Below are 22,313 nucleotides of genomic sequence, written 5' to 3' on the forward strand. Positions count from 1 at the left end.
CTTCCAATTTTAAATATTTTTTATGTTTAATTTCAAAAATTTAAATTGATATTTTGAATTCAATATTTTCAAATATTTATGGTAAATCTCATATGAAAAAAGCGCACTTATCTTTCTCTCTCTTTTTTTTTTTTTAATATTATCTAAAAAATATTTTTAATTTTTAATGTTACCTTTAAAATATTTAAAATATTTTCACTATTTTAAAATTTAAAAATATTTGTGTGTTGTTTACGGTAAAATTAATTATTCAAATCATGCATATTGTAATTTGTTGAAATCTTTGGAAAATTATGTATAGTGACAAGTATGTATGACAATAAGAGATCTTCATTTGTTAGAATTCTTTATGTCATTAACAGTGATATTCACACAATATTGAGCAATAACTATCCATTTGTTATAGGACCTTACAAATGAAGAGATTTATATAATCATTGATTTCATTGTCATAAATATAAATTATCTTTAAAAAAAATTTAATGTCGGATTTTAAAATAGTTTTATTAATTAGATATAAATTTTGTTTTAAAAGACTTCATCATGAGTGGAGTAGTTATTATAGCCACATATTTATAATTAGTTAGTTAATATTTTATTATTCCTTTTCTGATTTTATCTTCTTCTTCTTCTTTGTTTAAACTTTAAAAAGTATTTTTTATCTTTTAAATAGATATACTCAGATTTAAATATTTCATATTTTAAATTAATATTTTAATTCAATATAATAATGATTCAATTGTTAAATTTTTGTGGTGCTAACACATGACACTTTTTTCTTCTCCTATTTTAATTTTTATTGTATTTTAATAATTTAAAATTCATTTTTTTCGTTTTGTAACTGCATCACCCTATTTTAAATCTTTTTTATTATATAATCTTAGTATATTTCATATTTAATTAGTAGTAATTAATTTGATAAAATATTTTGTATTTGAAAATTTTAAAACTAAAGAATTTTTTTTGAATGTGACAACAATCTACATAAAAGTATGAAATAAATAATTTTATTCTATAAAAAAAAAATTGCATTATAAAATGAGTCTGATACTTGCTATTAATTTATTTTTATGCTTAAGGAATTAGTGTAAGCAATTTGCATTATGTTTGTTACGAAGGAGTAGTTGTGGAAAATTATTTTAAATATTTAGTATAAACCGTTTGATAATTTCCCACAAAAATAGGATACCTAACGTACTTACCAAAAATTTTAGTTTTCTTTTTTTTTATTTTTTTTTATTTCAAAGCAGTAAATTTAAAAATTCAAATTCAAAGAATAGTAACCAATTTTTAATTTTAGGAAAAAAAAAGAATTGTTTTGAAATTATTTCTCGTTTATTTGTAAAAACTACTTCAGAATTATTTTAAAAGATAAAATAAAAATATTTTTACTATTTAATGAAATGATTTTTAAAAAATTAAAAATTTATAATTATTATCATCTATATTTTTTTTTGCTATAAATAAGGAGGTTATGGAAATCTAGTTAAAAATTTTTTAAAAAAAAAGGTAATCACGCACATTATATCACCATATTTTTAGAAAGTTCTTAAAATTACTTATTGTTTAATTGTAAAAAATAATTTAAAATCATTTTAAAAATAAAACGAGTAGTAATTTTATGACATATATATATAAACCTATTTTAACATTTTTTTACTTTTTTGTCCGTTGGTATTTTTTTATTTTTTGTATTTTAAATAGTTTATTTAAAATTTATTTATTTATTTTTATTTTATTTTTGTGATGTTGACATGTGTCGTTCCTATTCTAATTATTGACATGTGTCTATATTTATTTATTTGATTATTGACTATTAATTATTTAAAATTAATTTAAAATACTGAAAATTTGTGGTGTTGACATGTGTCATTTTTTCTTCTCCTTTTATATATAGATAGATTATTTAAAATACTGAAAATTTGTGGTGTTGACATGTGTTATTTTTTCTTCTCCTTTTATATATCGATAGATTACATATAATTAATTTAAATTATTTAAAAAATCTAATTTTATGTGGTGATGACATGTGTCACTTTTTCTTCTCCTATTATACTAGACTAGATATTAGGTTCCCGCGCTAGCGCGGGCCCAATATATATTACTTCCTCCATCTCATTTTATGTGAGGTAATTTGATTTGCCACGGAGTTTAAGAAAGAAATGAAGACTTTTAAAACTTGTGGTCCAAAATGAATTATATAAATTTGTGTGACTGTAAATTATGTCATGGTTAAAATAAATATTTTATAGTCAAATTGTTACTTAATATAGAAATGTGACATTCTTTTGGGACTGACTAAAAAGGAAAGTAAGTCACATAAATTGGGAGTAGTTCTTTGTTTCAATTTATGTGACATCGATGAAATTTGGAGAGTTATATAATTTTTTGTATGTGATTTTGTTAAATATATTTTGAAGTTGTTAATTTATTGTGATATATAGCACTTCTTATATCATTTTCAAATAATATATATTACTCTTTCTGTTCCATTTTACGTGACGTAGGAACTTTTACGAAAGTCAACTAAATTTCTTATATGATTCTTAAATATTTTTAGTTGTTATTTTACTTTAATTTACAGTACTTTTTATGTTATTTTCAAACAAACTTCTTTTGTTTCAATATGGAATTAAAGAGTCAATAAAATTTCTTTTATGATTTTTAATTATGTTTTTTTTAATATCTTATATTATTACATTGTGATTTTCAGTACTTTTTATGTAATTTTTAAATATAGAACAAATTAAAAGAAAAACAAGAAAAAATTTAAATGAAGAAAGTACTAAAATTTTCAAATAATCATATTTCTATATTAAAATGTTTAAAACTTTAAAACTCCACATATATGCACAAAATAATATACGGAAGACAAAATAATTTTTAAAATATATATTAAAGCTCTTTCTAATAATATCACATATTTATTTTATTTTTTAAAATATGACTCCTTCTGTATCAATTTATTTGAACATGTTTTTTTATTTCACTTAAAAAAGAAAATTACTTCTTAATTTTAATTTTTTTACATAGCGTATCAATGATTATAAAATTAGAAATACTTTTACGTTCATATATGTGATATATTTTAAATTTAAGATTACAAAATTTAAAAATATTCTTCATATTTAACACTTCGTGCAAAAAAAAAAGAAGATGAAACAATTAAAATGGAAGAAACAATATAAATAATTTATTAATGAATTAATTAATTAAATAAATAATATTCAAAGATACCTGGAGGATAGAAATTGGAAATAATAAAATATAAGAACAATGCAAGGAAAAATGAAATGGTGTTCAAAAGTAATAATAGGGCCCACACAATTAAAAGAGGAAAAAAAGCTAATGATTTTTGTGTCCAACAAAAAGGAAGTACATTTATGAAGCAGGCAAGTACAATCATATTTCAAGTTTGAAAAGTAATACCATAAAGCAACCCTCTATTTTGATTTATTTACACAAGTACCTTCATCGTCCGCCCCACGTGGAGGCTATTAACTGATTTCGTAGTATTGAGGTACTCAACACTTATGTAAAGTAAAGCATAGAATGACAAAAATAATCCTTTAATTGAGTGTATTTTCACGTAAGCATACGTGTTAACAGAGAAGAGTGTGCTTATTCGCTCTTCTTATATAGTAAAAAATATAGATAGATTTTCAATTACAATTTTTTATTTATCCACCCACCCCACCCCACCCCTACCCCTCTCATCAGCCCTCCACCGCCTAAAAAAAAATTAAGTTTATTTTTAAAAAATATTTTCAATTTTAAATTTTTATCTTTTTACCCCATCTCATCCCTAGCCCCTGCGCCAGGCCCCCTACCCCACACCCCCCATCCCACCCCACCTCCACCCCCAGAAAAAATTAAGTTTATTTTTAAAAAATATTTTCAATTTCAATTTTAAAAAAATTCTACTCTCTAATAAAAATAAAAGATATTTTTTCAAAATATTTTTCATTTCTAAATCAAACACTAAAATATATTTTCCAAAAAACATTTTCTACTCACAAACCAAACATGAGAAAATAAGTTAAAAACCTACTTGTTTTCCAGGAAAACATTTTCCTTCCTACCAAACACACCCATTATTCCTAGTTGGGTTGGGGGAAGGAATATCCTTTTAACATATATCTTTATTTGGCTGGTCCACTCACCAATTAAATGAGTCAGAGATTCATTATTCACTTGTTATCACTATATATACTAGTACTAGGTACTCATATAATAATAATTTAGCATTATTAGTTCATATATAGTGTTTCACTAATAATGAAGAAAAAGGGTAGTGATTTGTTGCCATTTATTGCAATGGTGATTGTACAAGTAGGCTATGCTGGATCAAATGTTGTGACAAAACTAGTCATGGATACTGGTATGGACCCTTTTGTCCAGACAGCATACAGACCTATATTTGCCACAATTTCAATTGCACCCTTTGCTTACTTTTTGGAGAGGTATTATTATTATTACTTCCCTCTTAATGTTATTTATCATCTTTTTGATTTTCACACTCTGACATTACAAAGAAGTTTAGTTATCAATAATATGAAGTGATAACCTAGACAAATATAATAACATTTTACAAGAAGTTATATTACTTTGGACAATATAAAGTTCTTATAGTTTGGTTAGTCCTTGCTCTCAAGAACATGTACTTCCCTCAAGCAACGGTTTTGCTCGAAATAGGGTTAATTAGAGTTAATATCGTAAAAGTTCACTCAACTTTGGAAATTTATTTAGTAAAGTCATTATTGAACTTTGTTTTGTATTAAAAAAATTACTCAACTTGATATAAATGTTCAAGTTGAATTACTTAGCCATCATCCAAGACACTTGAAGGACCAAAATGAACGAAAATGGTTTCATTCATCTCTTGAAGGGTGAGGATGACATAATTAATGTGAAATTAATGTCATCGATGTAACTTGTTTTTCCTACTTTCATTATACATGAAAGTTACTAAGGAGCTTATTTTCATGTCGAGAAAATTATTGGATTCATATCGAATACACCCTTAGTACAAAAAATAGATAATACACGAGATATCCATGTTTAATTCAGCTATTTAATTTATGTTGATGCAGGAAAACAAGACCAAAGTTGAGCCTATCTGTATTTTTTCAAATTTTCTTGTGTTCCATTATCGGGTAAGCAATTAGTCTTTCCACTTGCTGCTCTCCTATTTGATAAAGTGAACATGTTTTAATTAAAGTGAGCTATGAAAAAAGTATTCCAATAATCTATTAAAATGTAAAAATAATTTAATCATATGAATTATGAAGTAAATAAAAATTAATTAATGGCCGACAACATACACTTGTATCTTTCGTATCTGCTTTTCTCATTTTAAGCTAATTTTATATATATATGGAAAAAAGGATAAATATACCCGAACTATCGTAAATGGTATGCAGATACCCTCTGTCATACTTTTGGGACATTGGTGCCCCTGTCGTTCAAAAACTAGATCATATATGCCCTTCATACTAACGGGCATACACGTGTCATAATCTTATCCACCAATCCGACATTTATTAAATATCAGATCGACGGATAAGATTGCGCCACGTGTCCCTATTTAGTCTTTCGTTAGAGTGAATGGCATATATGCTCTAGTTTTTGGACGGCAGAGGCACAAATATCCCAAAAGTATGACGGAGGGTATTTGCATACCCTTTACGATATATATATATATATATATATATATAGCGTTCAGTTGAAATCCAATGTAAGAGTTGTGTCAAGTCGATGTTTAGTCACATAAGGGATAGGGTTAATAAATAATACAGGACCTAGGGTGGAGTTACTATACGACTTACGAGTTGGTAGAACTCAATAATTTTGATCAAAATTTTATATGCATCTCAAGAAATCTGTGGATGAGTATGTATAAACTATATATAAAAATAAATTAGAACGAAATAATTCAAATAGACTAAAATTTCAAATATCCAGAAACTTCAAATTTAGACCGGCGAGGTGGAGCAAAACATGTATGGTGGCAGACCTACTAGTACAACAAGGACAAAGATTAAAGCTCTAGTAAAAATATTGATAATAGTCGAACCTTACATTTATTTATATTTATTTTATAATATACATACATGAGAGTGTTATGTCAACTAGTATAATATATGATTAATTAACATTATTTCTGTTGTATGAACGTACAGAATAACTGCGAACCAGTATACATTTTGTATTGGGTTAAAATATACTACTCCGACGATTGTTTCCGCCCTCGATAATCTAATCCCAGCATTCACTTTTCTCCTAGCCGTCCCATTCGGGTATTTCTCTTTCTCTAAAATACTAAATTGCACGGACTCTTCAGTTTCGATGTCACAACAGTGTCAGATTATTCAAAAATACATTCATCCGACACATATTCATTGACGATTTTGAAGAGTCTGAGCAACATAACCTAAATATTACTCCTACATTATTATATAAAAAAAATTGAAAATTGAATTGTGTTAGTTGATGTGTAGGCTTGAAAAATTGGGACTAAGAAGTATAGCAGGACAAGCCAAATTGATTGGAACTATAGTGTGTGTTGGAGGGGCAATGTTATTGTCATTGTATCGTGGACCTGTAGTGATTGGCCAATTGGGATTTCACTGGAAATATGTTGAAAACACTACTGATGACAAGGATGTCAATTCTACACATACCAACTTCCTTTTGGGACCTTTTATACTCATAATCAGCAGTATTACCTATGCATTATGGTTAATCATTCAAGTAATTAATTTTATAATTCTTTTAATTCATTTCTTCCTTTTTCAAAAAATTACTTCCTCCGTTTAAAAAAGAATGATCCAATATCCTTTTTAGTCTGTTTAAAAAAGAATGACCCATTTCTTTTTTTGTCAACACTTTAACTTTAACTTTTCACGTGACATGTTTAAGACCATAAAATTAAAGGGTATTTTGATACATTTGATATAATTTTAATTTAGAACCACAAGATTAAAAAATCTTCTTTCTTTTCTTAAACTCTGTTTCAAGTCAAACTAGATCATTCTTATTTTAAACGGAGGGAGTAAATAAAATAATTCTTACTATTTGACTATTTTTATTTATGTTAGGCAAGAGTGAATGAGAAGTATGCAGCTCCATATTCTAGTACCCTTTTGATGTTCTTCATGGCAAGTTTCCAGTGCATGATTATCAGCTTTTGTGTCGTACCAAAAGCTTCTGAATGGGCTTTAAATCCTATTAGAGCTATCTCTGTTGTTTATAATGTAAGTATCTTTAATTTCCTCTCCAAAATATTAGTTTGGTTTCTTTTATTTAATTTGTTTAAAAATATTTGATTTTTACTGTAGGGAACTGTGTGCTCTTCACTAGCATTATACTTATGCTCCTGGTGTATAGAAAGGAAAGGTCCTTTATATGTCTCGATGTTCAATCCGTTGTTACTTGTTATTGCTGCCTTTCTTAGTTGGATTCTGTTGAGAGAGAAATTATACCTTGGAATGTAAGTGAACAAAAACATCTCATATGTTTATTTTTATTTGTTCACTATTTTAAAAATAAATTTTATTTTTCAAGTTTAATATTTCAAGAAAATAAAAGACAATTATTTTTTCATGTTTTTCCTTATCATTAATTAATTATTTTTTCAAGGATTTAATATTAAACATCAATTAATAAGGATAGAGTGGTAAAATAATCATGCTAATTATTGTTTTCTTAATAAGTGTGTCAAGTGTAAATGTGACTAGTAAAAGTGAACAGAAAAAATATTATTCCCTCTGTCTCAATTTATTTTGACACATTTTGTTTGTCGAAAATCAAACAATTAAAGTTTGACATGCACATGAAATCTTCATTTTTTTTAAATAAAATTTTATATTTATAAACTACGTATAAAGTACTATAAGTCACAATAATTGATAATTCAAAATATATTTAAAAGATATATGAAAAATTTACAATTAAGAATAAACTTGTTTAAATCTCAAAATTCAAAATGTATCACATAAATTAAAACGGAGAAAATATACTATAGTATAAGATTGAGTTGATTTGGCTTTTGTTAATTTTGGACAGAGTGGTGGGGTCAATCTTGACAGTTGTTGGACTGTATGGTTTTCTTTGGGGGCAGAAAAAAGAGATGGAACAAAGTAAAAATGAGATAGAGGAAGAGGACGTGGTGGAGGCTAACAAAGAGGACATCAAGGCTTAGTGGCGGAGCTAAAATTCTTAATAAGAGATTTAAAATCCGAAGGACTAAACACATGAACTAATTGAAGAGGATTCAATAATTATTATATATACATAAATAATAATTTTAACTATATATAAATAGTAATATTTTCTGTCGAAGGAGGTTCGGATGAACCCTGTTAGAAGGCAACCTCCATCCCTGACAAGGCTGACTTGGAGTTTCAATTATAAGTTCATAATTAGATATGGATGGTTTTCCCCCAAATATAAATTCCCAAAACTAGCCTTAATTACTATATATTATTTAAAAAAAATATTGTATTGCATGTATCAACTTGAGTTTCCTCCCTTTAACACTAGCTTTGTATTCGAAAATGCACTACTTATTTATGCAACTTTCACACCTATAATTGCATTCTTATTCAAATTAGAAAAAATGGCATATTCTTCATTTTCCATCTTCTAATTATACATTAATACAATCCTAACTAGGAAAGTTTTGTTCCTAATATATATCCCTTTCTTTATAGTAGTGAAAGTGAAAGCAAGAAACAATTCTATCTTAAAGTAATAAAATATTTCTACATTAAAAAATACACACTCTAATTTTTTTTTTTTGAGTTATTACTACGGTTTTGAGGAAGAGGATCTTTAAAAACAAATAAAACTAGAAACATCATCAGACTTTTTAATTAATGTTTCTCTAATTATGAACCATAGGTATTGATGTGCTACATAATTAACTGAATGTATATTTCGCGTCTCTAGTCTATTACTTATACAAAAACGTTTGCAATTTAATTTCTTGATTGGCAGGGATTAGAAATTTATTCCTTGACAGGTTTGTTACTTAAAAAATCTGTTTTGAGACGGAATTTTTTTCACAAATCACGCAAAGTATATTTTCACAATCCTGAAGTTTTGAACATCTTCCTTGAAAATTTGTTCTTCGATTTTCTTGAGGTGAAGTTAAGAAAAGAATATAATTATCAGTAACTTATACCAGTAGGAAAGTATATAAATACAATTAAGTGTTGGATGATAAGTAGTATTGGATAAATATTTATAAGAGATGTACAAATGAGTATGTTAGAATTATTACCTCACCTAACATTAGTCCAATTTGTTTTTCCAGATTAAAAGTTTGCATCATTACTTTTACTTCTAAAATACCACCCAATTTTCATTGGAAATTGAACAGCTAGATCATAGTACAATTATAAATTATATCCCAAAAACCATTTCAAAAGTAATGCACCTCTCAAAAATTGGGAAGAAGAAATAGAAGATCTTATAGTACAACATAGTACTGATGGTAATGATCTCATTCTACCTACTTCGAGCTTTATAAGCCATACCATGTCTTGTACATATACTAACTACCACAAAATTTTATTAGTAGTAAATATGTCACAGTACAACAATATCCAAAATTCCCTCCCTTGCCAAAGCTTAAGATTAACAATTCCAAACAATCCTCACTACTACCATCACTGAATGGTCATGAAAAACAACAACGTCAACCTCAATCAGCCCAACCTTCAGCCTTTCCAACCCCAATATTGTCCAAGTTATCCATAAGAACCACACCAACTGCCTATGATGATGGAAATGCCAAGCTACACATACGGGTCATCCGGTTTTTTAGAACCTCACAAACCCATTGACTCCTTTTGACCAGAACTACTCAACTATGGAGGGAGTAACCAACATGCCTATGAACCAAAAAAACCCTACTCCACTACCAACAGGCAGTCTCATAAGTCTAGATGTGACATAGGTGGAACTAACTCAGGAGCTGACAACTTTGGAGTTCTATCACATCCTCTAATAACTAGCAACCCTTTCCAACTTGAGCATGCAACACTTATCATTATACTCCAACTAAACAATTTTGTGAGCGAGCAGCTACTCTTTGCAACAAATACTGGATATGGAAGGTGTAAACCACTCCAACGAGGGGACCACAATCTACGAGGAAATGCCTACTCCATGTTGTAAAATTATTTTTATGGTAATTTTGATTGAGTGATTTTGTAAAAGAAATATTCAAAGTTGAGTGATTTTATTGATATAAAACAAAGTTGAATGACTTTACAACATAATTTCTCAAAGTTGAATGACCTTTTAAGATATTTACTCGTCAGTAAAGTTCAAAGCATGTAGTATGTTGTTGTGATCTTGCATACTTGTCTCCATGAGATCTAAAACAGTTAAATTATTCCATTCGATTAAGGCTCGCAAATTATTCCTAAAGTTTGCGTTATCTGCGCCTGTACAGTTCCAGAGTATTAATATCTTGACTGATAGTAGTACTTCTGGTGTTGAGTTTCCTCCTAGATCCAGAGACATTTCCAGGTTCACGTTGGACTGCTTTAGATAATTAGATAAAAATATCAATGATGTTGTGAAAGATTTTCTCACATACGAATATGATCATGGTTGTGAAAAGGTATTTTTCAAATATGGATTCAAATTAGCATGACCCATTCTCTTATGCCGAAGTAGAGAAATATCATTAATGACGTTGATGAGAGTAAGATTATCTTATTGAAGAGACATGATGTCCACTTTGTACACATTTTTGTGCCTTTTCAGAAGAAGGTTCTCTTAGTTAGAGTTTGGCGCTAGACCTTAAGTTGATGTGAACAATACATTGTTTTCTTTGTCACCCATGTCATAGATACTCAACAAGTTGTTCTTCAATTCTTGAACATGATGACTTTTTAACTATGTCAATTTTGATTATTTCACTTTTATCATTTTCAAGGACTTCACTATTGCCTTGAAAATCAGAGTATGAGAGGAAATTTTCTGCCATTTTCAGCAACTGTCTGGAGCGCGCATGCACTATCCATGTACCAGGTTGACCTTTTTCCTCCCACCTTTACCTGAATATTTGTGCTTCCATTTATTTTCGTAGGTCCAAAGCCTTCTATTATAGTGTGTACTATACAAAGTGTTTGTCGAGTGACTCCTGGATACTTTATTTTTTGCCATGCCTAGTGACACATGGACACTTAAAGGCTGTATTAAAGTCTAAGTTGTGTGTTACTATTGGGATGTAGGAGAACATATAAGTAGTTTGATTATTGATAAAGTGAACCTGATTAACTATTTATTGTCTTGTGTGCACTTTATTAGCTCCAGACGTGAATGCGGACAGCCTATACAGATATGAGAGATTGCAACAAAGAAGGAAACTATTAAATTGCAGAAATAAAGCAGCGAAAAAAGAAATAAAGAAATAGATGAAACAAAGGAGAAAATAAGGAAATAAATAGATGAGTAAAGAAGGAAAGAAATAAAGAGTATAATTAAAGTCCAAAGAGGAGTAAAAGTTTCCTTATATGATGAAACTCCTTTTAAGGAAGGAAATCAGAAATTTCCTTATAGGAGGACAAGTCCTATTCAAAGTAAAAGTCTTAGTCCGTGATATACTAGGGAACTACAAATCTCATATATATATATATATAAATATATGTGGCATTAAGGCCACTGAAAGGCTCACCTATTGCATATTCACGAAATATATCATCTTGAGAGAAGTAACCATTGGAGCAAAACTGCAAGACTTCGTCATAGCAACACTAGAACTGGGCTCATGAGTTGTGTTCGAGTCTAAATTATTGAATCTTGAAGTTTGATCAATTAAAGACTAGGGTTCTTAGTGATTCACATCCCTTTAATGTGGAAGAACATACAACCCCAAGTCACATCATCATGCATGTCCTACGATGGAGTGATTTTATTCAATGTGAACTTAAAGTTGGGTATTTCATGCTTGTATTATAATGTTACGAGATCAGCTTACGGTTCGTAGGACTTTCTAGTGGTCGTAGACCAGTCTCGTAGAAAGGGAAAATAATTTTTGAAAATCAAGTCTAGTACCTTATTCTACGGTTGACCAAGATGGTCCGTCATATGTCTAGGGGTCGTAGATGTGTGTTCCATAAAATCTATCCATACTTGGTGAAATTTTGGGGTTAAAGTTGAGTTCTACAGGTAGCAAGTCCTACGGAAAGTAGAAGGGTTCCATCAAAGATTGGCTAAAATTTAAGGTCCCATTACTTGGTCTACGATTGTAACACCTGCTTTAGAAGAACAAGAATTAAGAATAAATCCATTTTGGAAATAACCAACTTTGACAAAGTTAAGCTAAGTATGAGTTTTGAGTCAACTTCAAACAACCATAACTCCAAACTCAGGATGAGTTAGGTATGCTACAAGATACCGTAGGAAAGATCTTTGAATTATATTTTTAACGCCACCGAGTTTGCTTATTTTCGAGTTCGTATGAGGGAGATATGCTCATTTGAAGTCGGGTTATCTAGATAAGAAAAGTCAAAACCGGATTTTAAAAGTGTATTTTGGTCTTTTCCATACCCAATTGGTTTAATTTTTTTTAGTGAATTAATTAGGGTCTATACTGAATGGGTTCAGTTTACACAATTGCAAAATCACGCTAGGGTTTTAGAGAAAATAACTCAAGAGGAGAAAGGAGAAGAAAAAGTCTAGATTCGTCGATTTTTTGAAGAATTGATTGCGGATTTTGCCAAGCATTCGATCCTATGAGGTATGTGAGTTCACATAGTGTTGGGTTCGTTTACCCACGCACTAAACATGTCTATTTCAGTATGATTTTTGTCCTAAAAGATTGAGAATTTGATGTTCTTGAGTTGTATTCTTGAATTGCTTTTGTTCTTGAATTTGGGATGAGATTGAGGAATTCTTGAGAGTTTAATGTCTATTGTTAGAGTTGTTTTGAGTTAGATTCTAGTGTATATGTTTTGGGTATCTGAATCTAAAGAGAAATTGAGAAAAAGAATCGAATTTAATCGACTTAAGATCAGAAAATGAGTTGGAAAATTCGTCAGATTTGACTGAGGAAAGCTAGCGCGGCATGCCCCTGTAGCGCCAAGGAAGCTGGGGCGGCGCGCCAGCAGTGCACCAGAAATGGGTCTCTGAAAGAGAGGGGCTGGCGCCCCGCGCCAGCAGTGCGCCTGAGACGTCTGCCCCTACTCATTTTTCATCGTTTAGCCCGTCTGAGTCCTTCTAAAGTGTACTAGCACTTTATATCGATTCTAACTACTTTAAATGACTTCTAAACATCTAGAAATCATCCTTAAACACGAATCATAACCTTGAATCCATAAATTCAAATTCAATGAAAGTTAAGAGCCAAGTCTAGATAGTTCTTAGAGTATTTCAAAAGTCTTTTACAATCATTCTAAACGTGTTTTAAAGACTTAAGTATTGGGTTGATTAAGAGTAAGAGTAAAGTTCATCTCTTCAAAATATTCTACGGGAACTAAGTATTCCCAAGAGTTAAAATGTTTTCACATTTAAACAAGAGAGGAAACACCGATTTCCAAGAGAGCTTTTAAACTAGTTTTTGAGTAATAATCTCAAACCCATATAAAGAGTTATGTTTTTAAACATATGAGCTAAGCATATTTTGGGAGGAGTAGTATTGAGCACCGATATGGGGACGAGTTCATAATAACTCAAGTCTCTATAAACCATGTAGCCATCGTGGGTAGAAAGGTCATACTTTTTAGATGATTCCTTAATGTTTTTTTAGCATAGACTAGTAGATCCACTTAGTTGAGGCGTTCTATATCTCGACAAGTTATACGATAGTTCTGGTAGCGTGGGCGAGATGCTGTATCATCACATAACTCATAGTGATGGTTGACGGTTAGAGAAACTCCCACAAAAGTATATTACATATATATATATATATATATATATATATATATATACACACACACATTGAGTTCTTAATGAGTTTTCAATACATTGAGTTATTATCTACTGTTTTAAATGCTTATTATAAACTACATCTTTATTGTTGTTTATTTCTGTATTGAGTTGAGTATCCATGAGTTGGGTAAAGCTGAGGTAAGTGTTTCTTTTAGAATTCAGTTCAAGCTTATGTCATGTATAGTTTTCCTCTCGCATGCTCGTACATTCAATGTACTAACGCCATTTGGTCTGCATCATTTTATGATGCAGATACAGGTAACCAAGATCAGCATCCAACGCCTCGTTGATCCAGTCAAGCACTCAGAGTCACTTGGTGAGCCTCCTTGCTTTCGGATGACCTATTTGTACTTTTTTTATAGTTAGTTCATTAGGATGTCGTGAGTCTTGTCCCGACGTCCATCTCAGTTGTTAGAAGCTTCATAGACAGTTAGTTAATTGTTCTTTAGTCTTTCCATTTTCATTATATTATGTTAAGACTTGAGTTGACACTTTAGCTAAGTTGAACGTTTGTTTCTAAAACGTTCTAAGTTATTTGAGACAGTGTTTTGAAAATGCGTTTGATTTCTGTAATAATGCATAAAGTCTTTCGCTGAGAGTCTAGCCAGGCCAAGGGTTCGCTTAGGGCCAACAATGGATCTCGAGTTCCAGTCCCGCCCAGGGTGTAGGCTCGGAGCGTGACAAACTTGGTATTAGAGCACAGAGTTCAAGAGTCCTAGGGAGTCTATGAAGCAGTGTCTGTAGAGTCCTAGTTATCGGTGTGAAGCACGCCACATCTATAATTAGGAGGCTGCAATATTTAGGAATTTCCTTCACTTTTTTCATACTCATTTTGTGCGATAGAGTTCATCTGTATAAAGTCTCTTCCCAACTCATGCTTGTGCGTGCCTTTCAGTTGATCATGCCTCCACGAAGAGTTGTCTGAGGTCGTCTTGCTAGAAGGAATGTTGATGAGCAAGGGGTACCTAATGCACCTGAAGTGCAACCCCAATGAGAGGTCACCAATGCTGAATTTTGGGAAGCCATCTGAATGTTGAGCTAAGTTGTGACCAACTAAGCTGAGCAATAGAGAGAGAATTGTCAGGAAGTGGTTGATACTTCTAGGATCCCAGAGTTTCTTTGGATGAATCCTCCAAGCTTCACTAGTTCAAGCATCACTGAGGATCCGAAAAACTTTGTTGAGGAGCTTCAGAACGTTTTTGAGATTGTGCATGTCACCGATGCTGAGAGAGTTGAGTTAGCTGCATACCAACTAAAGGGTGTCGCTAGAATCTGGTTCAATCAATGTAAGAAGGGTAGAGTTGAGGGTGCACCGAATATGAGTTGGGCTATGTTTGAGGAGGCTTTCTTGGGGTGTTACTTTCCCCGGGAACTGAGAGAAGCAAAGGTACGAGAATTTCTTACCCTTAAGTGGGAATCTATGAGTGTTCATGAGTACAGTCTGAAGTTCACCCAACTTTCCCATTATGCTCCAGAGATGGTTGGGGATATGAGGAGTAGGATGAGTCTGTTTGTTATTGGTTTGTCTCGTTTGTCGAGTAAGAAAGGTAAGGCAGCTATGCTAATAGGTGATATAAACATAGCGAGGTTCATGATTCATGTGCAGCAGGTTGAGAAGGATAAGTCGAGTGATAAAGAAGAATTCAGAAATAAGAAAGCTAAGACAGGGAACGAATCTGGGCAGCATAAGAGTAATGCGAACCGGTCTTCTTTCCAAGAGAAACATAAGGGACCTTCTCCATCATCTGCTAGTGCACCTATACCAAGAAATAAAGGTGAGTTCAAAAATCAGAATTCGCAAAATTTTAGAGCTAGGCCGGAACAGTCTTAAAGTAGTGTAGCACAAGGAGGTAATTGGGTTCCTGCATGTTCTAAGTGTGATAGGAACCACCCAGGTAAGTGTCGTGATGGCTCCAATGGTTGTTTCAAGTGTGGTTAAGAGGGTCACTTCATGAAAGAGTGCCCTAAGAACCGGACAAGTAATGGGAGTCAGGGCAATAAAGCCCAATCTTGATCAGTTGCTCTATGGTTGCACCTAGAGGAGCTACTTCAGAGGCAAGCGGAGGAGCAAACCGCCTATATGCTATCACTAGTCTCCAAGAGCAAGAGGATTCGCTGGATGTTGTCACTGGTATGATCCAAGTCTTTAACTTTGATATTTATGCTTTGCTAGATCCAGGAGCAAGTTTATCTTTTGTGACTCCCTATGTTGCAATGAAGTTTGATCTTCTTCCTAAGCAACTTCTTGAGCCCTTCAATGTCTCTACACCTGTTGGTGAGTCTATTCTAGCTGAGAGAGTCAATAGTGATTGTACCATTTCCGTCAGTCACAAGAGTACCATGACTGACTTAGTTGAGTTAGATATGGTAGATTTTGATGTCATTCTAGGTATGGACTGGCTTTATGCCTGTTATGCATCAATAGATTGTAGAACTCGAGTAGTCAAGTTTCAGTTTCCAGTGAACCAGTTATAGAGTGGAAGAGTAGTTCAGCAGTTCCTAAATATTGTTTTATTTCATACCTTAAGGCGAGAAAGTTAGTTTCCAAGGGGTTTGTCTATCACTTAGTCCTAGTTAATGACTCTAGTGTTGAGATACCTCATATCCAGTCAGTTCCAGTAATAAAAGAGTTTCCAGAAGTCTTTCAAGATGTTCTTCTTGAAGTCCCTCCTGAGAGAGAAATAGACTTCGGTTTAGATGTTCTTCCTGATACTCTCCCTATATATATTCCTCCATATAGGATGGCACCTGCAGAGTTGAAAGAGTTAAAAGAGTAGTTTAAAGACCTCTTTGTGAAAGGTTTCACTCGACCAAGTGTCTTACCTTGGGGCGCTCCGGTCTTGTTTGTGAGAAAGAAAGATGGTTCCCTTAGAATGTGTATAGATTACCGTCAGTTGAACAATGTTACAATCAAGAATAAGTATCCTCTTCCGAGAATTGATGATCTTTTTGATCAACTTCAGGGTGCCTCTTGTTTTTCAAAAATAGACCTCAGATCAGGCTACCATCAATTGAAAGTAAGGGAATATGATATTCCACAGATAACATTCAGGACAGTTATTGTCATTATGAGTTTCTGGTCATGTCGTTCAGTTTAGCTAATGCTCCTGCAGCGTTTATGAACCTTATGAATAGAGTATTCAAGCCTTATTTAGATATGTTTGTTATCGTATTCATTGATGACATTCTAATCTATTCAAGAAATGAGGAAGATCATGCTAGTCATCACATAATAGTTCTCCAAACTCTAAAGGATAAGGAGTTATATGCTAAGTTTTCCAAGTGTGAATTTTGGCTTAAGTCTGTGGCATTCTTAGACCATATTATTTTCAGTGATGGTATTCAAGTGATAGAGGTAATGCAGGATTGGCCTAGACCCATGTCTCCAACTGACATTAGGAGTTTCTTGGGATTGACTGGCTATTATAGAAGGTTTGTCGAGGGATTTTCATCCATTTCATCTCCTTTGACTAAGTCAACTCAAAAAATAGTAAAGTTTCGATGGTTTGAAGCTTGTGAGAAAAGTTTTCAGGAATTGAAAAAGAGGTTGACTACTGCCCTAGTATTGACATTACCAGAAGGTACGCAAGGTTTTGTCATGTATTGTGATTCGTCCAGAGTTGGATTGGGTTGTGTGTTGATGCAGAATGGTAAAGTTATAGCTTATGCCTCCAGACAGCTGAAAGTTCATGAGAAAAATTACCCAACCCATGATCTAGAGTTGGCTGCCGTAGTATTCACTTTGAAAATATGGCGTCACTATCTATATGGTGTTTATGCAGATGTGTTCAGCGATCACAAGAGTTTCCAGTACGTGTTTAGTCAGAAAGAACTTAATCTCAGACAGAGAAGGTGGTTAAAGTTACTCAAGGATTATGACATGAGTATTCTATATCACCCAGGTAAGGCTAATGTTGTTGCTGATGCTTTAAGCAAGATGTCTATGGGTAGTACCTCCCATGTTGAGGAAGAAAAGAGAGAGTTAGCGAAAGATGTGCACAGACTTGCACGATTAGAAGTTCGACTAATGGATTCCACAGAAGGAGAAGTAGTGGTGATGAATGGGGCTGAATCATCATTAGTGTCATAAGTGAAAGAGAAACAAGACCAAGATCCTATTTTGCTTGAATTGAAGGCAAATGTTCATAAGCAAAAAGTAATGACTTTTGAACAAGAGGGAGATGATGTTTTGAGGTATCAAGGTAGGTTGTGTGTACCAAGGGTGGATGAAATCCAAGAGAGGATCATGGAGGAAGCTCATAGCTCCGGATATTCTATCCATCCGGGTTCCACAAAGATATATCGTGATTTGAGAGAAGTATATTTATAGAGTGGTTTGAAGAAGGGCATTGCAGAGTTCGTTGCTAAGTGTCCGAATTGCCAACAAGTCAAAGTAGAGCACCAATGGCCCGGTGGTGTGGCTCAAAACATAGAACTTCTGGAATAGAAGTGAGAGATGATCAATATGGATTTCATCACAAGTTTACGCGGTCTCGCAGGCAGGCATGATTCGATTTGGGTAATTGTAGATCGAATGAATAAATCAGCCTAATCATTCAGCAGAAGATTATGCTAAGTTATATATTCAAGAGGTAGTCAAACTTCATGGAGTTTTAGTTTCTATTATTTCAGATAGAGGTACACAATTTATTGCACAGTTTTGGAAGTCATTTTAGAAAGGCTTGGGTTCAAAGGTGAACGTGAGTACTGCTTTTCATCCTCAGACATATGGTCAAGCAGAGGACGCTATTCATACTTTAGAGGATATGTTGAGGGCTTGTGTGATTAATTTCAAGGGTAATTAGAATGATCACCTACCTCTCATAGAGTTTGCTTATAACAATAGTTACCACTCTAGCATCCAGATGGCTCCTTATGAAGCTATTTATGGGAGAAGATACATATCTCCTAGTGGATGGTTTGAAGTTGGTGAAGCTGGGTTGATAGGACCAGACTTAGTGCATCAAGTTATAGAAAAAGTAAAGGTTATTCAAGAGATATTGAAACAATGTAGAGTCATCAGAATCTTATACAAATGTTAGGAGAATAGACTTAGAGTTTGAAGTAGATGATTTGGTTTACTTGAAAGTTTTACCCATGAAGGGTGTTATGAGGTTTGGTAAGAAGGGGAAACTTAGTCCCCGATATATTGGCCCGTACAGAATATCCAAGAGGATTGGCAACGTAGCTTATGAGTTAGAGCTACCACAAGAGCTAGCAGCTGTTCATCTGGTATTCCACATCTCCATGTTGAAAAAGTGCATGGACAATCCTTCACTTATCATACCTTCCGAAGATATTGGTATCAAGGATAGCTTGTCTTATGAGGAAATTCTTGTTCAGATTCTAGACCGCCAGGTTCGCAAGTTGAGAACCAAGGAAGTAGCATCAGTCAAAGTTCTTTGGAGAAATCAATTTGTTGAGGAAGCTACTTGGGAAGCTGAGGAGGATATGAAGAAGAGATATCCACATCTCTTTGAGGCCAGAGAAATTCCAGATCAAGGTACTAATTCTCTTCTTAGTACTCTTTAATTGATATACTAAATGTGTTAGATTTTCTTGTTGGGTGTTTGAGCTGAATGTTAGATGTTACACCCTTAGCCTCCTAAGAGTAATCTCATTCGAGGACAAATGTTCTCAAGGGGGAGATATTGTAACACGTCGCTAATTGAAAGAACACAAATTAAGAAGAAATATGTTTTGGAAATAATCAAATTTGGAAAGTTTGACAAAGTTAAGCTAAGTATGAGTTTTGGGTCAACTTCAAACAACCATAACTACTAGCTCAAGATGATTTAGGTGTGCTACAAGATACCGTAGGAATTATCTTTGAATTATCTTTTCTCATTTTTGAGTTCGTATGAGGGAGATATGCCCATTTGAAGTCAGGCTATCTAGATAAGGAAAGTCAAAACTGGATTTTAAAAGGGTATTATGGTCTTTAACATACCCAATTGGCTTAATTCGTTTTTAGTGAAATAATTAGGGTCTAAACTGAATGGGTTCAGTTTACACAATTGCAAAATCACGCTAGGGTTTTAGAGAAACAAACTCAAGAGGAGAAAGGTGAAGAAAAGGTCTAGATTCATCGATTTCTTGAAGAATTGATTGCGGATTTCGCCAAGGATTCGATCCTACGAGGTATGAGAGTTCACATAGCGTTGGGTTTGTTCATCCACTATCAGGACCCGCGCCTACACCCTAGACGTGGCCGGTACTCGAGAACCATTGTTGGTCCCCAATCGAACCCTCATCTTGGCTCACTACAAGCGGAAGACTAACTCAAGCATACAAAGCTTAAAAACTGCATAAAAATTCATGAAACTGAAATACAAAGTTTTTACTCAAATGAAAAACTCTGAATAAAATAATATCTTTAACTCGCCATGAAATAGGCAACTTAAGGCTTTAAAACATTTAACAAAATAAATGAATAGACTGCTGAAACTCTACTGTCTATCTATGAAGCCTTTAACTAACAAAGACGGAAGTCGAGACAAGACATACGACATCCTAACAACTGATATTACTGAAAGTACAAATGGAACCCTCCGGAAGCAAGAATGATCACCATAGCTAACTCGAACTCCATATGGTATCAACGAAGCTCCTGTTGATGACCCTGAATATCGGTATCTGCATCATGAAACAATGTAGGCCAAATGGCTCAGTACGTGGAATGTACAAGCATGTAAGGATAATTCTAAAGCATAAACATAAGGTTGAACTTGATAAAAAGGAAACATACTTACCTCTTCTCAACTCACTCAACTTAACTCAACTCAACTCAAAGAAACATGGTTCAACTCAACTTAGAGAAAATAAGACTCAACATAATAAGGAGATATTCAACTCAGTGAAATAAGGAACAACTCAATAATAAGATACTCGACTCTGGATACTTAACTCTGGATACTCAACTCAATATAAAGCAACAATAAAAGATGCAGTATATGGAAAGATTTTAAAACAGTACAAAGAAACTCAATTTATTTAAGAATACAATAATAACTCAGTTTGTATGCAAGGATACAAAATAACTCTATTTGTATATGAAAATACAAAATAAACTCTATGTATATAACAATACAAAATATCTTTATAGGAATTTCTCTAACCGACAACCATCACTATGAGCTATGTAATGATACAATGTCTCGCCCACACTACTAGAACTGTCCTATACTTAGCCAGGGTATAAGACCTACTACTAAGTGGATCCACTAGTCTATGCTAAAAATCACTAAGTAATCATCTAAAAAGTATGACCCTTTTTCTACCCACGTTGGCTACATGGTTTATGGGGGCTGTGAGTTGTCTTCTCCCCCATATCGGTGCTCAATACTATTCCAAAAATATAACTAGCTCATATGTTTAAAAACATAATTTTTTCTGTGATTTGAGATAATTGCTCAAAACTAGCCCAAAGGCTCTTTTGGAAATCAATGTTTCCTCTCTTGATTAAATGTCAAAACATTTACTCTTTACTAAAAACTAGCTCAAAAGATCTTTTGGAAATCGGTGTTTCCTCTCTTTTAAATGTGAAAATATTTACTCTTGGAAATACATAGTTCCCATATATCAATTTAAAGAAAATGAACTCGACTTACTCTTTCTCAACTCAAGTGCTCAAGTCTTAAAACAATTTTAGAATATTTTTTGTAAAAGACTTCTCAGAATAAAGTTTATGCCAAATTATGGACATGAACGACTCAATTCAAGGTTTTCAATAACCATAACTAGAACTCTATGCTCGAGACTCAACAACTCAGAACTCAAGAAATTTAATGGTAATACTCGTTTCAAGAACACTCAACTCAGAGGGTTCATGCGGAAATATGGGCATGAACAATCTCAACTCAAGGAATTCAAAGATACTTCTTGTCTCAAGACTACTCGACTTATAGGGTTCATGCAAAATTATGGGTATAAACTACTCAACTCAAGGACTTCATGGGTAATATGTAATAGTCTCATTATTAGGAATAAAATCTCAAAAGGGATTAAGAACTCAATACTTAAGACTTAGAACTTGAAGATACTACTCCTCTCAAAGATACTCAATTTATGGAGTTCATGCGGAATTATGGGCATGAACGACTCGAATAAAGGGTCTACATAACAATATGAAACTCATGTATATGACTTTTCTCATTCTCATACTTACTTTCTCAAAACTTAGCTCAAATCGATAGTTGATCTCAAAGGATTCACAATTGAACCCAAAGGCTTTCTTGGACTCTACTATTAACTCTCTCTTGAATGTGAATTGTGAATTCAAGAGTTATGGTTCATGATATGAAGGATCTAAATAACAATATAGCAATTCGATAATTAGGAATAGAACTTTAAAAAAAAACACA

The 22,313-nt window shown here is 32.7% G+C and overlaps 1 protein-coding gene across 1 annotated transcript; it reads left to right on the forward strand.

Annotated features, from left to right (window-relative positions):
• Nucleotides 1-4,267: 4,267 nt before the first annotated feature.
• Nucleotides 4,268-8,203, forward strand: LOC125819780 (WAT1-related protein At1g09380-like). The gene is made up of 7 exons (XM_049499227.1): nt 4,268-4,463; nt 5,094-5,156; nt 6,183-6,299; nt 6,501-6,753; nt 7,101-7,256; nt 7,341-7,492; nt 8,068-8,203. Exons 1-7 carry the CDS (start codon nt 4,279-4,281, stop codon nt 8,201-8,203), a joined length of 1,062 nt encoding a protein of 353 aa, XP_049355184.1. The 5' UTR covers nt 4,268-4,278.
• Nucleotides 8,204-22,313: the final 14,110 nt, after the last annotated feature.

The sequence above is a fragment of the Solanum verrucosum genome, unplaced genomic scaffold (genome assembly GCF_900185275.1).
Source record: "Solanum verrucosum unplaced genomic scaffold, falcon-dt-bn FXZP01000239.1, whole genome shotgun sequence".
Classification (NCBI taxonomy): domain Eukaryota; kingdom Viridiplantae; phylum Streptophyta; class Magnoliopsida; order Solanales; family Solanaceae; genus Solanum; species Solanum verrucosum.

Excerpts from the sequence above, each read along its gene's own strand:
- LOC125819780 (XM_049499227.1), top strand. The coding sequence starts at position 4,279 with ATGAAGAAAAAGGGTAGTGATTTGTTGCCATTTATTGCAATGGTGATT. Across the intron at positions 4,464-5,093 it reads TTTGCTTACTTTTTGGAGAG|GAAAACAAGACCAAAGTTGA; the intron begins GTATTATTATTA and ends ATGTTGATGCAG. Across the intron at positions 7,493-8,067 it reads GAGAAATTATACCTTGGAAT|AGTGGTGGGGTCAATCTTGA; the intron begins GTAAGTGAACAA and ends AATTTTGGACAG.